Genomic DNA, 18,846 nt, shown 5'->3' with positions numbered 1-18,846 from the left:
CAAATGTGCTGTCCTTTTTTCTAGATAAAATAATTAGACATAGAGCGTGTACTTTGAAGGACACTGCTCATGCTATCATTGCTGCTGAACTGGACCCAGAATTTAATAAGATGTGTGAAGAAATCAAGGAAGCAAGAAGAAAAAGAGGTATGTTTAACTTCATTTATCGTAACACAACAACCTGTGGAGGCCCCCTGTGTATGGCCAGTCTTCACAAACGAAGATTTGGGGAAGGTCATTACCCTTCGAGTCTGCGCAGTGGATTTTTTAGGTGAGACACAGTGTGCGCTGAACTGAGCCCACCCTTTAATCCTGAGGTTCATCTGCCGGGGCCGAGCAAGCTCGGACGGTGTCAGTGAGGTCCTCAGGATGTAGGTTTGTTTGGAGTGACCTTCTCTTAGATGGATGGCCTTACAGGGCTGACGAGCTCCATCTGACCGGGAATCGAACCCGGGCCGTGGCGGTGAGAGCGCTGCATCCTGACCACTAGACCACCAGGGGAGGCCCCCTGTAGACAGATAGGAATGGCCTCACATCCACAAGCCCCTCACATCCCCCTTGTGAAGGACTTCAACCACCCCAATACTTGCTGGAGGGACAACACTGCAGGGCATAAACTATCCAGGAGGTTCCTGGAATGTGTCGAGGGGTAACTTCCTTCTCCAAGTGACAGAGGAGCCAACAAGGAAAGGTGCTGTGCCAGATCTTCTTCTCATCAACAAGGAGGGGCTGGTGGGGAATATGAAGCTCAGGGGCAGCTGGGTCTGGAGTGACCGTGATGCGGTGGGGTTTGAGATCCTTAGGGCAGTGAGGAGGGTGCACAACAAGGATCACTATCCTGGCCTTCAGGAGAGCAGACTTCAGCTTCTTCTGGCATCTACTTTTTAGAGTCCCGTAAGATAAAGCCTTAGAGGGAGAGGGAACCCAAGAAAGCTTATTAATATTCAAGGATTGCCTCCTCCAAGATCAGGAGTGATATGTCCCAACAAAGAGGAAGTTAGGCAAGCACGCCAGGAGGCCTGCATGGATGAACAGGAGATCCTGGACAAATTTAAACACAAAAGGGAGGCCTACAGAGAATGGAAGCAGGGAAAGGTAGCCTGGGAAGAATACAGAGAAACTGTCTGGGCAGCCACGGATCAGGTTAGGAAAGTTAAAGCTTTTCCTGGTAGAATTAAACCTGTCCAAGGGACATCAAGGGCAACAAGAAAAGCTGCTGTAGATATATGGGATAGAAAACAGAATTTACGAATGTCCATATAAAAATAAATTTAAGAGGAAATACAGAATGCATGTTAGATTTGGATGGTGCACATTAAAGGATGACTGAGCTTGAAAGTTGTGTACTTCTTCCAAATGTATGAGCTGGTCTGATAAGACACTGTCCTTTTCAAAAGAAGGTTGCATTGCCTACTGTTACAGATAGTACTGTAGAACCTGGTGAACAGATAACTGTTAGGACTGCTGTACCAACTGAAGATGTGGTGAAATCAGAGCTGTGTTCTGAAAGTGCCATGCCATGCAGTATAATAATTACGATAATGGAAAATGACATTTAAACCACTGGATTCTCAAGTCACCCTGGCACGTGCAGAAGAGCATTTTTGGTGATAGTATATTGATTTTTTTGGATTAAGAAACAACTGTTACATCCACATTGAAGGGAGCGTAAGGATGAAAATATAACAGCCCAGAATTAGGAAATAGAGACCCCTACAAAATTATCACAGTTGGTTTCAACTTCTAGTCCATAGACCTCCAAGTCTGTGTACGGCTTCTAAAGTGACTAGAGAAAGTAATCAAAAGCCCAAACATATTCCCAGTGTGGGAACAGTGCTATGTTTACATAAAAGATTCTACCTCCATGGAAAATTTTTAAAGTTCTGAAAGTTGAAAAAAGGTTGAAAATCACTGAACTACAACATTAGAAAATAATTTCATGCTGAGTTAAGGATTATTGATTTCAATAATTCCAGCTTTACCTTGGCAAGTTGTTTCCTGCTTTGGCAAAAAAAACCCCCTGCATTATTTGATTTCGAGGTTGAATTGGCTGGTCTCAACTTGTAACTGCTGGTTCTTGAAATACTTCTGTCAGTAGATTGAAGACGCTTTATTAATAAATTTCTTTGAACTATGCAGATATCTGTAGGCTTTTTCTTCTTCAGGTTAAAATGGATACAATTCCTTTTATTTTCCCATTCAGTCATGCATGTTTTTGTCTAATTTTGTGCAAGCCTCCAATGTGTGTCTTGAATTGTGGATAAGTGAACCAATTGTGATTCACTGTGTATGTAAAACAGAACTAATATAATGCCTTCATTTCTCCTCTGTACTTTTCTACTAGAAGTATAAGAATATTCACAATTTGGTCCATAGAGTCATGCTGGGAGCTGTGCTCAGTTAATTATCTGAGTCCCTGTGATTGTTAAAGGTTATTGCTTCCGAGGTTAAAGTAAATGTTTGTAAGAGCTCTTTGTTAGAGCGTGACTCTCTGGCTTGTAGTCCTTTCTTGCAAGTTTGCAAGAACTAACTGAATGCTCCCCTTCTTTCTGCAGCAGTGGCCAAGTAATATATGTATTTTTGGGGTCAAAACCCTATTGAAAGGAGAGAGTTTCTTAAGTCATAATTAAGGCTAATGGCATCTTGCAATGGAAAAAGCAGGTACTTTTGGTGTGAGATGCTGGTTAGTGGACCTTCAAATATGGGTAGATGACAAGCAGTACCAGTTGATTGTGAAGGATGATAGCTCACAGACAGCAATGGGCAGGTTTCAAAGTGGATTCAGTACATAGGCATGGAAGTTGTTACAGTGCCACAGTGACATTTCAAAGATGCTCGTGCTTCTGGACCACATTGTGGTGGTTTCAAGAAGAAATGAGCTCTGCAGCTGGTCCAGCTGTAGAATGTGGAGGGCTAAGATCACTCACTGGGTTAGCAAGGATGCAATACTTGGAATGAATGGAAGAAGCTGTGTTAGATTAACTGGTTATGAATGAAGGAAAATATATCAAGTTCTTGAGGTCTGAGGAAGCCTCAGGATGTGAGACAACAACAAGAGATTGTCCTGTTCCTGGATCAGAGGTTGTGTCAAAGATTGTGGTGATGCAGATCATCAAGATGGCAGCACTTCAGGAACATAGTCTTGGCACTGGTCATTGTAATGGATGGAAGGGATATGAAAGTTAATCAGCTTTGCCTTTATCCCGTTTTGCTCTATAGAATATACTTAGCAAGAGAGCAGAGCAGCACAACCACAGTGCATCTGCTGGTCTAGACTTTGACGTGTACCCTGTTTCAGAGTAGTTTGAGCAAGGGATGAAAAAGACTAAAAGCTCCATATCTATTTTCTTCACAGTGCTTTTGGAAAGTTATTTAGCAGTCTTACACAGTTGTAAAATGGAAGATATTTTCTACATTGCTTTCTTTTTGTACAACTTTTCTGGTTTTGTTGGGGTTTTTTTTGGACAAATATACCATTTTTACTTAGTACTGTGACTGGCGACCAGTCTCAGAAGTACGGCAGTGTAACAAAAAGATAGACTGTACAATAAAATCAGTATCTAGAAGTTAAACTAGAATTTCTTGTTCCTGTATGACTGAAGTGGGGTGCTTTTGCTGAAAGAGCTGAACCTAAGGATAGCAAGTTTTAAGTTGGTAAAATAAGAACTATATATCCTAGATTATTGAAATTTGCAACTTCTTGTTGTGACCAGCAGATAAAAAGGTAGAAGTGGTGGATGTTTTGAGTAATGACATGTTATGCAGTTTAAAATATTTGTAATAGTACCTAGAAATTTACACTGTAATTACTGTGAGGTGAGAGTTTCTTTGTGAATCGTTTAATTTCTGCATCCATTGGTTTTGATGGATGTCAACTCTTGATCACTTGGTTCTGGTTTCTGTTGGGACATGATAGGATATTTTGAAGACCGTTTTAGTAGTTGGATAGGAAATTCTAGTTCACAAATATGAAACTTCAGAGATTCATTGATTTCTTTGAAATATGCTTAACCAATATGAAAGTTTGCCTTTTTAGAATTTAATTAAAAGCCCTATGAAACAGTAGAAGCAATGAGATGAACCACCTTACAGAAAGCAAACCATACTTTTTGTTAAAAGCAGAATTGCATTTTCTTAATCTAAGAGCTGTTGACTCTGAAATGGATCCATTTTATGTAACATTGATCACAGTGACAATACAAGATTCTTATTCAGATACTCTTTTTGATGTGGCAGAAAATGCCATTTTGACTTACCACTTATTTTAAATCATCTGTTTAAAATCAGGAAAAATTGAAATGGTCAGTAAGAGTTTGCTTTGTAGAGGAAACATGGGTAGAAGAGTGCAATCTTTGGGGATCCAAGTGTGAGAAACAGTCACATTTTTCTAATCTGTAAGAGCTGCCAGTTTGAAGACCATGTAACCAGTAAGTTATTTTGAAAGTAGAAACCAAATATTCTTGATTCCAATCTTTGCTTTGGGTGTCCAGCTAAATGTTAATTGACGTGTTGCTATTGCAGTATGGTATTCCAAATTTCTTCTTAAATTCAGTAGTTTTATGCAGTTTGCTTTATTTAAATAGGTATGGTTATCTTTTGCATGCAGGCTTATCAGTCCCAGCAGAACAGATAAATCCTCATGGTTCCACTGTACGGAAAACAGAAGCTCGAGTTGAAGAGGCATTTCGGAACAAACAAAAACCTACGATGGCGGTGTGGCCCAACTCTGCCACTAAATGTGCATGTGAGTACTTTGGGTGATAATTGTGCAAAATTAGAGGTTCTTCCAAGGGCAAACTTTTCAAATATGTCTCTACTACTGCTTACTGATTATTTTCAGAAGTAATTTTACACAAAGACGTGGAACACATACTCCTTTTCTCACTACGTGAAATCTCTGCCCAAGAGAAGTTGTAAAGAAGCAGAATTTCAGTTTTTGTCATGAAGAATAACTGTTTCTCGAATGCAATATGAGTATATTGCATTTTTCTTTATAAAATACTATTTTCAGTCTAAGACAACTCTGATCCAATTGGAAGATCAATTTTATTGCTTTAATGAGTGCTCAGGTTCTTTTAACCTCTGTATGGACAGGTACATACCTACATACTGCTTAATACTCTCTCACATGCACTGTACTCACTTTCTACTTCAGTACATTCAGTATCATGCTAAAAGCTAGAAAGGAGATTGCAGATTTAACTATTTTCCTTTATGGCAATGGTTTTCAATAGTTAGTAAGCATTACTGGAGAATATTAAGATACGCTCACTGGAGCCTGCTGGATTAATCCAAGTAAATGATCAAAATCTCTAGGATTGTGAGGTGTGACTGTAGATAATCAGAGGCACTGCCAATTACTTTTAAGAGGTAAGTTGATTAGAACAGGTAGATACCTAACAACTATTTCCTTAATAAAGAAAATAAAGTGAGTAAGAGAAAGTGAGTATGAGGAATATACTGATAGTTGTGCATGATGTTCCTGCTGAAGATGTGGAGTCCATTATTTATATATTATTAGTAGCATTATCAATTATTGCTTAGTAGGAAAACTAATAGATTGAAGTAGACAAATTTTCATTGGTCTTTGTGTCTCCTTAGTGGTGCTTTTCCTGGATGAGAAATCGTTTTCTAGGCACAGTGATAATTGCCCAGAGATGAACATTGTTTACATATGAATGATAGTGTTGGTGTCAAATGGTTTAATTAATTAGAGGTGTATGGTTTTATTTCCTGAAGCTGTAATTTCTTCCGTTAAAGGAATTGAAGTCAATCTACAGAATTATGGCTTGAATAAATTGTTATATAATAAATTGATGATGTGGATCCAAGCTGTTCTTTATTCATTTGGCAGCTCATGCAAAAACAGAAGTGGAGGGAAGGGATTCCCAAACTTTTTTTTTAATTTTCTATGAAATCCAAGATGGAGATTCTCACTCTGGCTGATCTACAGAGCACTTTCCTGGCTGTGCAGCAGATGGTGGGGTTTATAGACCTCCAAGCTGGACATCTCTTGGGAAGAGAGGGAGCAGCCGTTGCTGGTGACTTGCATCCAAAGCAACTCCTGTCTCTTCCCTGTTGTGGAGGCAGTGGCAGTTGTTTGAAAACTCAAGCCATCCACTGTAGGAAACTGCCAGTGTCTCTGTAAACAAAAAAGTTACTGTTAAGGCACTGATCCTGTTAGTATTTTGGTGATTTAGCTTGGAAGGCAAGAAAATTTGAGGCTTAGTGGTGTTTGGGACTGTGATCAAATGAAAATCTTCCTTTTAAGGCTGAGTCTGGGAAAGGTAACTAGTCCAGGAGGGATGTGATGCCTCTAGTAATCAAGAGAGAGAACTAGGAATTGGTGAGCAATCACAAATCTGCAGAAGGGGTTCAAGTAGTACATGGGCACACTTAAAGATTGATGTGGTCAGTTCAGTAGGAACTAGAAATTAGGAAGAGAAATGGCCTTAAAAGGGTGCTTGGAGGACAGAGCTAGAGAAGGGTGAGAGCAGAACTGAGCAGACTGTAGGGAGCTTGAATAGTAGCAAATGATATTGTGGATTGTGATTGTATAAATGGAAGAAACAAGTTTAGAGAAGGGATTTCCGAACAGACATGATTTTAGAGGTAGAGTGGAAATTTTTTTTATGGTCAAGAACTAAGATTTGTTTTTTTGAAGGCTATAATTTATTGCACAAACAGAGTAACAAGGAAAATTATTTGTGTATTTTGATTACACAGGATAAAACCCTGTACTTTTCAATTAATAATTCTGAAAATCTTTCCGTTTTTCTGCTGTTTGAACTTGAATTAATTTTTTTCCTTATAGAAATCCTAAGGAAAAAAATCACCAATCGTAACATTATTTTCCTGATAAGTTATTATTTTTGGAAACTTTTTTTCTTTTTACAGTATTTTAGAGAATAGCTGCAAAAAGCTTAATTCAGATGAAAAACTTGAGAACTCTAAAAGAAATTGTTGTCAAGTATCTTCTCTAAAAACAGAGTGAACTGCATACAGTGCAACAGTCTTGCCAAATTTAAAACCCTGTTCAGTAGATTATTATGTGTTGGTTTATTTTCTGAGGTTGTGTATTTTGTATAAAACTTTATTTAGTTTTTTTGTTACCTATTATTTTGCGATTCATATAATTTTTCTAATGCATTTTAGATATTTTGTTGATTTGATTAGACCAAGATGAGCTGTCAGAAATGTGGCACAGAATAGTTGTTGTGTTTGAAGACATGGTGATACACGTTCCTGAGCTAGATTTCATCTGCAACTTCTATTTCTCTTATTGCAGGTACAACTGTGGTGGATTGTTTATCACAGTATAGATGAGTGTAAAATGTATTGCGTTACAGATGTTGCTGAAAATCTATTTGGGCAAGTTCTGCCACAGATAATTTAAAATATTTCCATATCAACAGTGTATTTTGAGAAAAGTGCAAGTGTTCTGGTGGGAACTTAGAACGGGACATAGGTAAAAAGTCTGATATAAGTAGTTTTATGATCATAGAATCACAAAATTGCTGTGGTTGTAAGGAACCTCTGAAGATCATCTGGTCTAACTCCCCTCAGAGCTGGTTGCTCAAGGCTTTGTCTAATTGTATTTTGAACATTTCCAATAAAGGAGGCTCTGTGATATGCCTAGGGAACCTCTTGTACTGCTTTGCAACTTGCACAATAACTTCTTTTCCTTAATTTTGAATGTCTTGTATTTTGATCTATGCCCATTACCTCTTGTCACTGTGCACTGATGAGAAGGGTCCTATTTTGCCGTTGTGTGGAAAAGGAAATTACCAGCAATATACAGTTCAGTGTGTCTGCTAAATTAAGTGGTTTAGACACATATTAGCACAGAGAGCATTAACATCTCTTCAGTTGTTGAGATACTGTATAGTAAAACTTTATCCAGCTGCCCCATTTTGCCAGTAGATGGGGCATGTTGCATACTATTTTACTGTCTTGCAGTTGCTTCCTTCAGTGTTACATATAAATAAACTCTATGGGGATGATTTGGCTTTGCATTCTTATCTTTTTTTGCAGCATTTAATGATAATATATTGTAGTGATAGACCGCAGATTTTATATTTTCTTCATAGCGAAGATGTCTTTTATGCCACATGATAAATAGCATAGCTGTGAAAATGGCATTTGGAGCAAATAAAAAAAAATTAAATCCTTTGTGTTGTGCAAAGTATTAAAAATACAAGTTTTATATAAAAGTCATTTTATGAAATATGAAGTAAACACACTGTTAACTTTTCCCAATAATTTAAGTGATTAGTGATCTCTATAGAAAGAACTTCAGGGAGATCAAGCAAGGATCTAAAAAACTGTTGCAGAAAATGTAGTTCCTAAATAAATAATATTTTGTGTGTGTTTTTATGTTGGTTTGGTTTTGGTTTTGTTTTTTTTTTTCTTTTTTTTTTTTTTGGTTGGTTGGTTGGTTTTTGGTTTGGTTTTCTTTCCCCCTTAATAGTGATCTTTGCTGTCATGTGAAACTTCTGTGTTTCTGCTTTATCATGGAAAGGATTTTGTTTTGTCAGTATTTTTTTTTAAAGATTTTTAGAAAGAAAAGGCCTTTTGTTTACAGTCTTTCTTAGAAACCATTTTATTCTCAGTCATTGTCTGATTTTTGTCTGTTTAGTGTCTCTGACCTCTCTGCTGCAGTGGTGTCAGTGATTACTGTACTTCAGGCATTCCTGTGGCTGCAGCAATGCCTTATCAAAGGACATGGCAGACCAGATGCCATATGGTTTTTATTATTGTAACTATTTTCTGTCTTTTGGTTTAGTTCTGAGTTTGGATTCAGAATTTGGATACTGGCATATTAACAGTCGTCCAGATGCTAACATGAAATTTTGAGTAGCTGCTGTTTTGTCACACATCCTACACTTGCTACTGTTTTGTCGTCTCCTCCCGCTTTCCAGATTTGACTTGGATTATTTCTCACTTGAGATAGAGGCAAGTACTGTAACTTGACAGACATCATTAAAAAAGATTTTCTGGGATTTGAGGACATCTTTTCTCAGGGCTGAGAGAACTGTCTTTGTTTCTTTATCATTTTGTTCTGGGTAGTGTAGGAGTTGGCATTCTAGGTGGGAGTAGTTTGATCTCTTGTGTCTCATGCTGGCTTCAACCAGATGCTTTAAGAGGAACTTGCAAACATTTGAAAAATATTTTTTTTAATGTCTGATTTTGATGAAATACCAACTCAACTGATTCCAAGTTGGTTAACAGTTCTTTAAAAACCCATAGGTTTTGTAATTCTTCTTATTTAAAATGCAGTTTAATGAATTTATGGGAGTTCTAATAAATCTACTTTTTCGGCATACCATCACTTTTAGACTCAGTGATACCTAGTGGCAAAGAAATCTTTCATCACTGTTAAAAAGCTGGCTCTTGAATTGATCGAATGTCTCCTTTCTCTGACAGAGGGCAAAATGGGTTCTACAATTTACCCGATCAGTGACTTTTTATTATTCTCCTGTTATTCATCTCCTTTATAACTCAGTAATGCAAGATGGCTCAGCCTTTCTTAAGAAGGAGGTTTTCTTGAAGCATTATAACCTCCTTTCTTAGAAACATGGTAAAAAGGTTTTTTAATTAGTTCTTCTAAAGTCAGTTTTTTTCCTTCAAGTGGTATGCACAAGTGAGGTAATAAAAGCAGTTTTCAGACCAGATAGATCCCTTCCTTCCTCTCTTTCTAAATCTGCAACAACGTTTGCTTTAAATTTTGGGGATAAATTTCTGTCTTCAGAAATTGTGGATTTTCTGGTGGTTAATACCCATTTCTTACCTTCAGATTTCTTTGTATTGTGTTGTTTTTTTTCAATTTTGTCTCTTTGATAGAGAAACCACCCAGTAGCCATGATTCTTTCTTGTTTGTTCATGGCTCCCTTAAAGCAGGAAGCTGTCATTCATTAGTCCTTAAGAGCCAACGGAAGGTACCAAGAATATGTATTGCTGGAATAGTTGCTGTTGCACAGGGCTAATCAGCAGAGGAAAAATGAGCAGACCTATAGAGTTGGAAAGTCTAAAAATTATCTCCACGGGTGGCATTAATCTGATTGTCTCTTCTCTTTTGACTTCATTTTCCTCTTCAATTTTCCCATGTGACTGTCTTGTCATGTATTTTACTAACATAATAACTCTGGTTTCATGTAAATTATATTTCTATCTTGGTTTTCCAAGAAAATCATACCTGTACTCTCTGTCCATCTCGGCTCCCCTAATAACTTGTGAATCATTTAGCAGAGTTCAGAGAGATTTGACAGGTGTTAAGGGCTGAAAGATTAGATTCCTGCAGGTTTTGTGAAAATTGGTAGCTGGATAAATCCACGTGTCTAGTGAAGGAAAAGGCAATAGATGGAAAATGGTAGTTATCTGTTCTGCCTGGTCTTGGCAGCTGGTCAGCTAAAACATGGTATTGGCCCGGCATGGCCTGCACATCTCGGCTGTGGTGTATCGTGTGTCCTGTTCATTGGGGTGAGGACAAACAGGAGATACTGAGAATTTTGTGATAAATATTGGGAAGAGCTTGAGTCGAGAGCATTATAGGGGATGGTAGGGGAAAGCAGGTGACTGGAGGAGAAAATGCTGAGGATGCTGCAGCTAAGGTTGGTTTTGTATGCATTTCAACTCCTTATGAAACTTGACTCTTCCTTATTGAGTAGCGGTGCCCAGGTTCTTTCTAGTATTTGTTTACACAACATAAGCTGTTACATATGCTGATGAAGTTCATAAATATGTGAAGCTATTGCATGCAGTTCTTCTAATGTACTTGTCAGCTCTGTGCCTTGAGTGCCCTCCATCCAGGTGAAGAAAATAGCATCATTCAGAGGTTAGTTACCCATTCAGGGGTTAGTCACTTCAAACTGGTCAAACTGCAGGTCACTACTTGCCTTGTCACTGGTGCCATATTCCCACCATGTCCCCTGTGCCAGCACTGTCATTCATGAGTTGGAAAGCTCAACCAAAGATATTGAAAACTAACCCAAGGGAAAAAAAAACCAAAACCAAACAACGTTTCAGATGGATTTAGTTCCCTTATCTGTTTTACTGCAGGAACAGTAGTGCTGGCACAAATGAAGTAGTGCAAATACTATAGCTGGCTTTGGAGGAGGAATGGCTTTGTCTGTTAGTGGAAGCTAACAGACATTTTACTTTTTAAGCCATTGCAGAACTGTGCTCTGTTCTTTCTTGCTGCTTATCTCTGACTGCAGTTTGGGACTTTGTGAGTGGAAACTCCAGAGACTTTCAAGTGGACTATTTGGTGCCCCTTGGTAAGGAATGTGGAGCTACTGGAAGCAGCTAAATTACTGTGGCAAGTACATAGATATTCTGGATACTGCATAAGAGAGCATAAGTGATAGTAAGTGCTTTCTCAAGGCTTTGAGTTACTTTACACACAAGATGTCAAAAAGGAGTTGAGGGTTTTGATCATGGAAGAAAAACTTAAAATATGTGTTGCTTTAAGTGGTTCTTGATACTGCAGACAAAAAGTCTAGATCCATGGTGATCTTGCTTGCCATGAGAATCTTCTTTGGATTTTAATCCCCAAGAATTCTTCATGAAATAAAGTAACAACAGAGAATTTACTGTTTGATGGATGTCAGTTTTATCATTTAATGATAGAAGATTCACATTCTCTGATGGATTTTAAGCAGTGTAGAGGCACGTAAGGGTCTTTTCTGCAGCATGAAGTGAACTGGTTAGCCTCTGAATGCTGTGCTGCACTCACTGTACTGTAGTAGTCAGACTACGGGAATTTAAAGAGAAACGTCTCTGCTTTTGTTGCTACATCTCATTAGGGTTCATCCATATTAAGGGAAGCAGACTTACTTGTTAATAATTGACAGTCTTTGAATTTTCTAATTATATCTACTTTCTTTTCCAACTGTTAACTTTATTGCTGTATGATCTACAGTTCTGTCACTGTTGTGCTCGATGTGAGGGACAGCAACAGTGCATCCTCAACTCTGAAGCTTCTGTATCATTCACCCATGTTTCTGGGGTCTGTTTTCTTCAGACCATACTAGACAGAAAGGTCATAGTTACCATTAGATCTTGCAGAAGTATTTCAGGAATGTGAGAAGGAGTCGGAATTTTTTTGTTTCATATCGTTTAGGGTTTTATTTTTTGCTATCACTGTTCTTTAATAACCAAGAACTGTGCTCTGCTCTGGACAAGGTTGGTGCTTATTTCACCAGAAGATGTTGTCATTACTTGGTGTATCTGACTTGAGAATCTCCAAGCAGCACCTGAGAGGGGGCAAGAATTCAGAATTTCTAAAAGTCTGCTATAGGTTTCATTTTACTTTACTTCACGTAGAGGACTAGTCCTTATGAAGCAAGGACAGTAGAGAATTTGTTTTTTAATCATTACTGAGGGAAATGCTGTCTGCCTTCTTTATGGGTCTTTCAAACAACTCTGTAAGGGTAACTGAACTTAGAATGGAAGAATTGAGAAACCTCACTTTTTGCTTCACAAAATGTAGAGTAAATTTGTATTTAGTGATTAATTGCATTGTATTACATAGCACTTTTAAAAAGTACTGTCTGCATGGATTGTGCAGCTTAGGGAAAAAAAGGAGCAGGTAAAGTTTGGGTTTGATATCAGCTTCATGTGAACCAAAATGAAATGTTATGTGTGACTTGTGGTCAGACAGATATTTATTGTCATTAAAAATTCTGAGTAGTGATTTACAAAAAAGCAAACCAGAAAGAAGCTAGAACTGAAGTGAGGATCCCCTTGGCAAATCTGTAGAGGTTATGTGAAGATTATAGAGTGAAGAGTTGAGAAATTCAGAAGGCAAGTGAATGTATTCATGTGTGAATAATTGGTATTATAATAGTTTGAGTTATAGAAACTCAGTTCTATAAAGCAGGATTCCTCTGACAATAGTATTTTTACTGCCTCTGGCACAAAAACTGCCAGAAGAGAGGGTATCAATGGAGAGATTTCAGATGAGTAGTTTTAAAAGGAGTAATTGAAAAGGTGTTAAGGCATTAACTTGCAATTGTCTGTACTCTGTTCATTTTTTTAACAAAGTTCACTCAAAGTTTTTCTTCTGTAAATAGCTGTCTCATTCTGTTACCTACTGGAAACTGATAGTATGTCATGAATCATATTGACTAGAAAATAAAAAGACTGTCATTCTACTCTTGACAGTTCACAGTCTTCTAAAATATAAACATTAAGGTAGCAAAGATGGGACCCCAGTTTATTTTTTAGCAGCAATCCATTAATTCAGTAGTTCCTGCCCATTAGCCTTTTAGTTTTGCATCAGTTTTACCCTGTGGTAGCTCCTTCTTCTTTTTTGAGTCATATTCAACTGTCTGCAGGATGCAGAGATAAATTTTACTTTTTCCTGCCTCATACACCAGCTTCTCAGGTCCATGATATTCTTGCCGTAGTGCCTTTTTCTTTCCTGTAAAAAGGAAGGGAATCAGTGTAGATTATGAAAGCTGGTGTTGTTGTCTGCAATTGGTCCCATGGTTCTGTGGTCGGTTAAACACTTCTCCTACTTGTACCATTCCCTTGTCTACAGGAATTGGGCAGGACAGAAAGACAGACTGGTGGTGGATATTGTTTTTAAATACAGCATTTGTTGCTCAATTTTTTCACTGTTTTACAGGCTTGGCTGTCTGTATAGAAGAAAAATAGATATATAACAATGCTTTGGTTGCTAAGGATCTGAAGCCAGAATTTCCTCTCTCATCCCAAAAGACGTTGCTGCAGCACTTTTTTGTGGTTGCTTTGTCCTAATTAAAAATAGCAGTAAAAAACAACACATACAATGTCTGTTTGACAGTACTGCATGAGACAGTGAGTGAGTGCGACTTGCTGTCATTTGGGCAGACTTGAAATTTAATGAGATGCGTAATACAAGGATTAAGTCCATTTTGCTTTAATGTGATTTCCCTCACTTAAGAATTTTAGGAATGTACTTGTGTGGTCAGGCAAATTATGGGTCCTCATCCCAGGTGGGACTCACAGGGTGGACAGAAGAGATGCACCATTAAAATACTTAAAGTACAATTCACCGATGTAAAAAATGTCAAATGTGTTTGACATTATAGCTGATATAGCTATCTGACAGCAAAGTCAACCTAAAGAGCCAAAATCAGTGTATCTTTAAAAATTTCGACTAATAGTTTATACATTTCAGGACATACTAGATTTCCTTTAAAAGACTTTTATTCCCCTTCTGTGTCTTATTTACCCATCCTTGGAGTTGAACTGAGGCTAAGCCCATTGCCTAATAGGGGAGTTTATTTTGTCATAAGTTTACATATCCCTGTTTAGTTTGAGATTTGCTGCTTCAGTTGTTAATGAAAATCTCTTGTACAATCTAGGGAAAAAAAATACATGAACTCCTGAAAAGTTATATGAGTAGACTGTAGTTTGTCATCAGTAAAACAGTGACCCTGACTGTAGAAGCCACTATCAAACCTTGAAAATACCTGGAGAAAGCGTTTTTGTTTTTTTTCCTCTCAAAATTTGCAGTTCTCCGTAAGGATTATTTGTAGAAATAAATACACATTCCAAGTGAGACTGTTTTTATTGCAGTGTGGTTGTATCTTTAGATAGCTTTAAAGCTAAAAGGTTAAGATTTATTCCTAATGCAGTGGTGAAACTAGCTGCATACACACTCATGGGAAGCAAGTTCTGAAGTACAGCTGTGCTTCTCTGAGCATCTGTGAATTAATTCACAGCACTTGTACCTGCACAGTGCTTGTATCTTCAAAGCAAGATCTTTGTAACTCAGTGTGAGGTTGGCAGACACAGATCTAGGACTTAATACCCCATAAATCAAAGCAACTTACAAATATAAAGAACATTATGAAGGTGCTTAACATAAGAGTGCATTTTGAAACGAAGAAAATTTGTCAGTCTCTGGTAACTGTTGACTGTGATTTTCATTTATAGTCACTTGGCCACAAGTTCAGCAGTTTTGCAAAAATATGAGCAGTTTTCATCGTTGTTTGAATTTGAACGTAGAAGCTTCAGTTTTTCCCAGTGTTTTTATTGGTCTTCTGAGCTGTGTCTTGTTAGTGCACTTGAAAAGGATGTTGACAATAGCATTAGGTTTGAATAGTCTTCCTTCTGCATTTGCTGATCATATTGCAAAAGTGTCCCAAAACCTCTTTTTAGATTGGTGCCTTAGTTGTATCTCGCTGCAGATGTGTTAGTAAAATAAAATACCCTTTCTGAAAAGTAGTATATTATGTAATTTTTCAAAGGCATAGAATATACAGTTAAGAAATAAGAAACAATGAACAAGTAAGGATGCAAAAATACTGAAAAAATTATCACATTGCCATGGTGCTTCAAGTTGAGTTACACAATACAGAGGAAAGGCAGGGGTAGTGAGGTTAGTTTAAGGACCACAGGCTCGTTGTATAAATGAGGTGTTTGTGAGATTTTTTTCTAAAACCACATTTTGTCAATGCAGTGATCTTGAGTACATAGGTGGGAATGAATGTAAGATGGAGGAGATTTAGCTGATTTGAACAGTGAAGATGCTTTTGAATTGGCAGTGGACATAAATGGGAATGAGAAGTGATTGCATACAAGTCACAAAGCCTTGTCACTGTTATGACAGTTACACATCCATGTGGGATGCTCATGAAGGTCCTTGAGTCTTGCATCCGTGGAGGTTTTCAATACATGGGTGGGTGAAGCCCTGAGCAACCTGGTCTGCCCTCACAGCTGACCCTGGATGGAGTAGTAGGTTGGACCAGAGACTTTCTCATGTCCCTTCGAACATGAATTATTCTATGAATCCATGGGTTGCACTTCTTACTTGTTGTATAATGATTTTAAATTGCTGAGGACCTAAAAAGGGAAAATGAGAATAGTTGTCTTTAGAGTCTGCATTACCCAAATGAGAATGAGTTCTACATCGTTGCTTGGCTGTTTTCTTTCAGTGTTTTGCCTACAAATGTATATATTTATAGGTAAATGTATATATATGTAGTATATTATACTTAATGTATAAAATACATTTTTAGGGATATCTTGTTTCCACAGTTTAGGAATTGTGTGCATGACTGAGTGTCCACTCCTTATATTTGTAAAAGTCCTTGGTGTCTCTAATTTTCTCACATTGAAATCAAGAGACAGCTTTATCCTTGAAGTGTGAACACATTTGTTTCACACACAGCAGCATATTATAATATCCTGGTCTCTTTACTGGGGGGTACCTGTGCATCTAAAAGGTTTTGTTTTTTTTTTCCCCACTATAATTCAGTTCGAATAAGGAGGAAATCGAGACGGCGCTCGCAGTGGGGCAAAGGCATTATTAAGAAGAGGAAAGTCAATAATTTGAAGAAAGATGAAGATGATGCAAAGTTTGCTGATGATGAAAATCATGGTGAGGACAGTAAATTGCTGGAAAATGGAGAACTAGAGATCAGCACTGACTGCATTGAGGAGAATGGAGAGGAAACAGGAGACCTCTCTATGACAAATGATGAATCCTCTTGTGATATTATGGATATAGATGCAGAGCAGAGGCTTAACAATGGGACATCAGCAAAGGAAAACAATTTTGCATCCACAGAAGAAGAGAGCTCAAATGAATCCCTATTAATAACTGACAGTGTTACCCTAGGTACTGAAAAGGAACTAAGGAAGGACTCTACACTGAAAGGGGACTGTGTGAATGGAGAGACATCTGTACACAGCTCCGAAGGTGTACCTGTTCCAGCCTGTCATAATGGCAAAATGGAATCACTTGATGCTGTTTCACCTTGTGACAGCAGAGATAGTAACAAGCAAAAATCTTTATCTGAAGATCAGCCAAAGGAGAGAATGGAAACTTCCAGTGAAAGTCAAGAAAGTGATCTAGTGAAAGCTGAGTTACCACATTGCAGCAATAATGAGATAACACTACAGAGCACAGACATGGAAACTAAAGATGCTGAAACAGATAAAGAAGGTACAGGTTGTTTTCAATGTTTCTGTCTTAATATTAGTGTCCAGGTTAATGTGTATATTTTTCATTGTGATATGTTACAATTCATACTATATAGCAATATTTTATGAAGTGCTGACTATTTATTTGAAACTCTTAGCATGCTTAAAACATTTAATTCACATAGAAAAATTAGAAGTCTACTCTTGACTTGGTGTATTTTTATCTTAGGCAAGTAAATGTATCTTCGTACTAACACTGATCTGTTTATTTTTGTAGGCTTTGTGGAAAATACTGTAAATACTGAGAGAACATTAAAACAATAATTAACTATTTAAAATATTATAAATGGAGATAAATATATGATATAGCTTTTGGTCTGTGTATTCTGTCTGATTTATATTTTGATCTACATGATAAGTTTTGACTAGTTTTGTTTAGAGATTTATGATAAAAGTATCATTGACATTGGATGGAAAACCATAGAAATACGTAATGTATTCCTTTAAAAACATTTGTTCGTTGCAAAAGCTAAAGTAAAAGTTGAAGTCATAGAAAAAGCCAGATAAACTGTTGTTTATCTATTGGAGAAGGTATCTGGCTTTGGAGTCACAGTGAACACAGTAACAGTGCAGCAAAAGGATAAGAAAAGGAGAAGGGAAATCCTGGTGGTGCATAAAAGAAGGGGCCATGTCCTTTGAAGACAAGAGACATAGTTTCCTCAGGGAACAGAAATAAAAGCCTTATACATGATTGCCTTTTTAATGAGCTTTTCAGAATTATCTAAAAGAATGAAATCTTTACTTCAAAAGTTAGTCTTGAGATTTACAAAGTAAATGAGCTTTAATGAGAGATCTGAATTTTGAGAATATCACTGTCTAGATGTTGACTGTGTTTGTACATACGTGTTTTCTCTAAGGGTAAGGAGAATAGTACAAGAAAGGTCCTAAGAATATCACAAGAAGGGTATGATGTGTTAAGAGCCTTTACATTTCTAAATTTGGCAGTTGAATTTTGTATACTTTAGGATGGTTATAATAGTGGGATCCTCAGAAGAAAAGGCTTTTTAAATAGCTGAGGAGGAGAAAAATAGTGAATGAATGTAGAGAGAGAATCAGGAGATATAAACCCACTTTATTCTCTGCAACAGGATTGGACAACATCCTGAACACAGAGGTGGAAAAAAACAGGAAAGTGTCACAAAAGCATAAGATTTCTGAAGTAAAGCAGATGTTAGAATTACTGTGGTGATGAAGACATGGGATACTTTTGAGAGAAAAATGAGGATTTCACTCAAGCAGAAAGATTTTCAGCATTAGCTTAGTATTTAAATTTCTCTTAGAAGCTTTTCAATTTGTTGTTGTTAAATAGAAATGATATAATGGAAACTCTTTAGTGGCATTCAGTTTTCTCTTTGGACTTCTGAGTTCAAAGATTACCAGTTTCATGTGTGTTTTCTGAACTGTAGTTTTGTGCACCTGTAAACATTCAGAATTCTGCAAAACTGATGAATCATGTGCACTGCTACATTCTTGCTTGATTCAAAAAAACTCAACAAACCAACCAAGCAAAATCAAACTAAAGTGAAGAAACAAGCTGTCCACTTCGTGAGACTGGCATTGCTGATAATTGTTTTTCAAATAACAGGTATATTCAAAAGCAAGAGAACACGGAAAGTCGCTGTGGAACAGTCAAAGCCCACAAGTTTGGAGCAGGTCCCAGAGGAACCATCAGATCCCTTACCCTCTGTAGTTGTTGACCATGGCAGACTAAAGGTAATAGAACTGAAAAAATAAATTGAACTGTTAACAAACTCCATGAAAAATGCTTCCTTTCTCTGTTCTGAAGAAATGTTCCCTATATTTTTGGCTGCAAACAAGTATTATGACTGCAGTGACTTCTGCAAATTATTAGTTGATCAGTGTTTTTTG

The 18,846-nt window shown here is 37.4% G+C and overlaps 1 protein-coding gene across 3 annotated transcripts in view; it reads left to right on the top strand.

Moving 5' to 3' along the window:
• ATAD2B (ATPase family AAA domain containing 2B) overlaps positions 1-18,846 on the top strand; it is a 75,384-nt gene that overhangs the window by 51,110 nt on the left and 5,428 nt on the right. For all 3 annotated transcript variants that reach the window (XM_051810025.1, XM_051810018.1, XM_051810033.1), the window contains 4 exons: positions 25-147; positions 4,607-4,744; positions 16,250-16,939; positions 18,563-18,690. In XM_051810025.1, the coding sequence (XP_051665985.1) occupies positions 25-147; positions 4,607-4,744; positions 16,250-16,939; positions 18,563-18,690 (1,079 nt within the window). The remainder of the gene's footprint in view (positions 1-24; positions 148-4,606; positions 4,745-16,249; positions 16,940-18,562; positions 18,691-18,846) is intronic.

The sequence above is a fragment of the Manacus candei genome, unplaced genomic scaffold, assembly GCF_025592945.1.
Source record: "Manacus candei isolate 608988 ecotype Guabito, Panama unplaced genomic scaffold, ASM2559294v1 h1tg000007l, whole genome shotgun sequence".
Taxonomy (NCBI): Eukaryota; Metazoa; Chordata; class Aves; order Passeriformes; family Pipridae; genus Manacus; species Manacus candei.
This window is presented reverse-complemented; position numbering and strand designations above follow the sequence as displayed.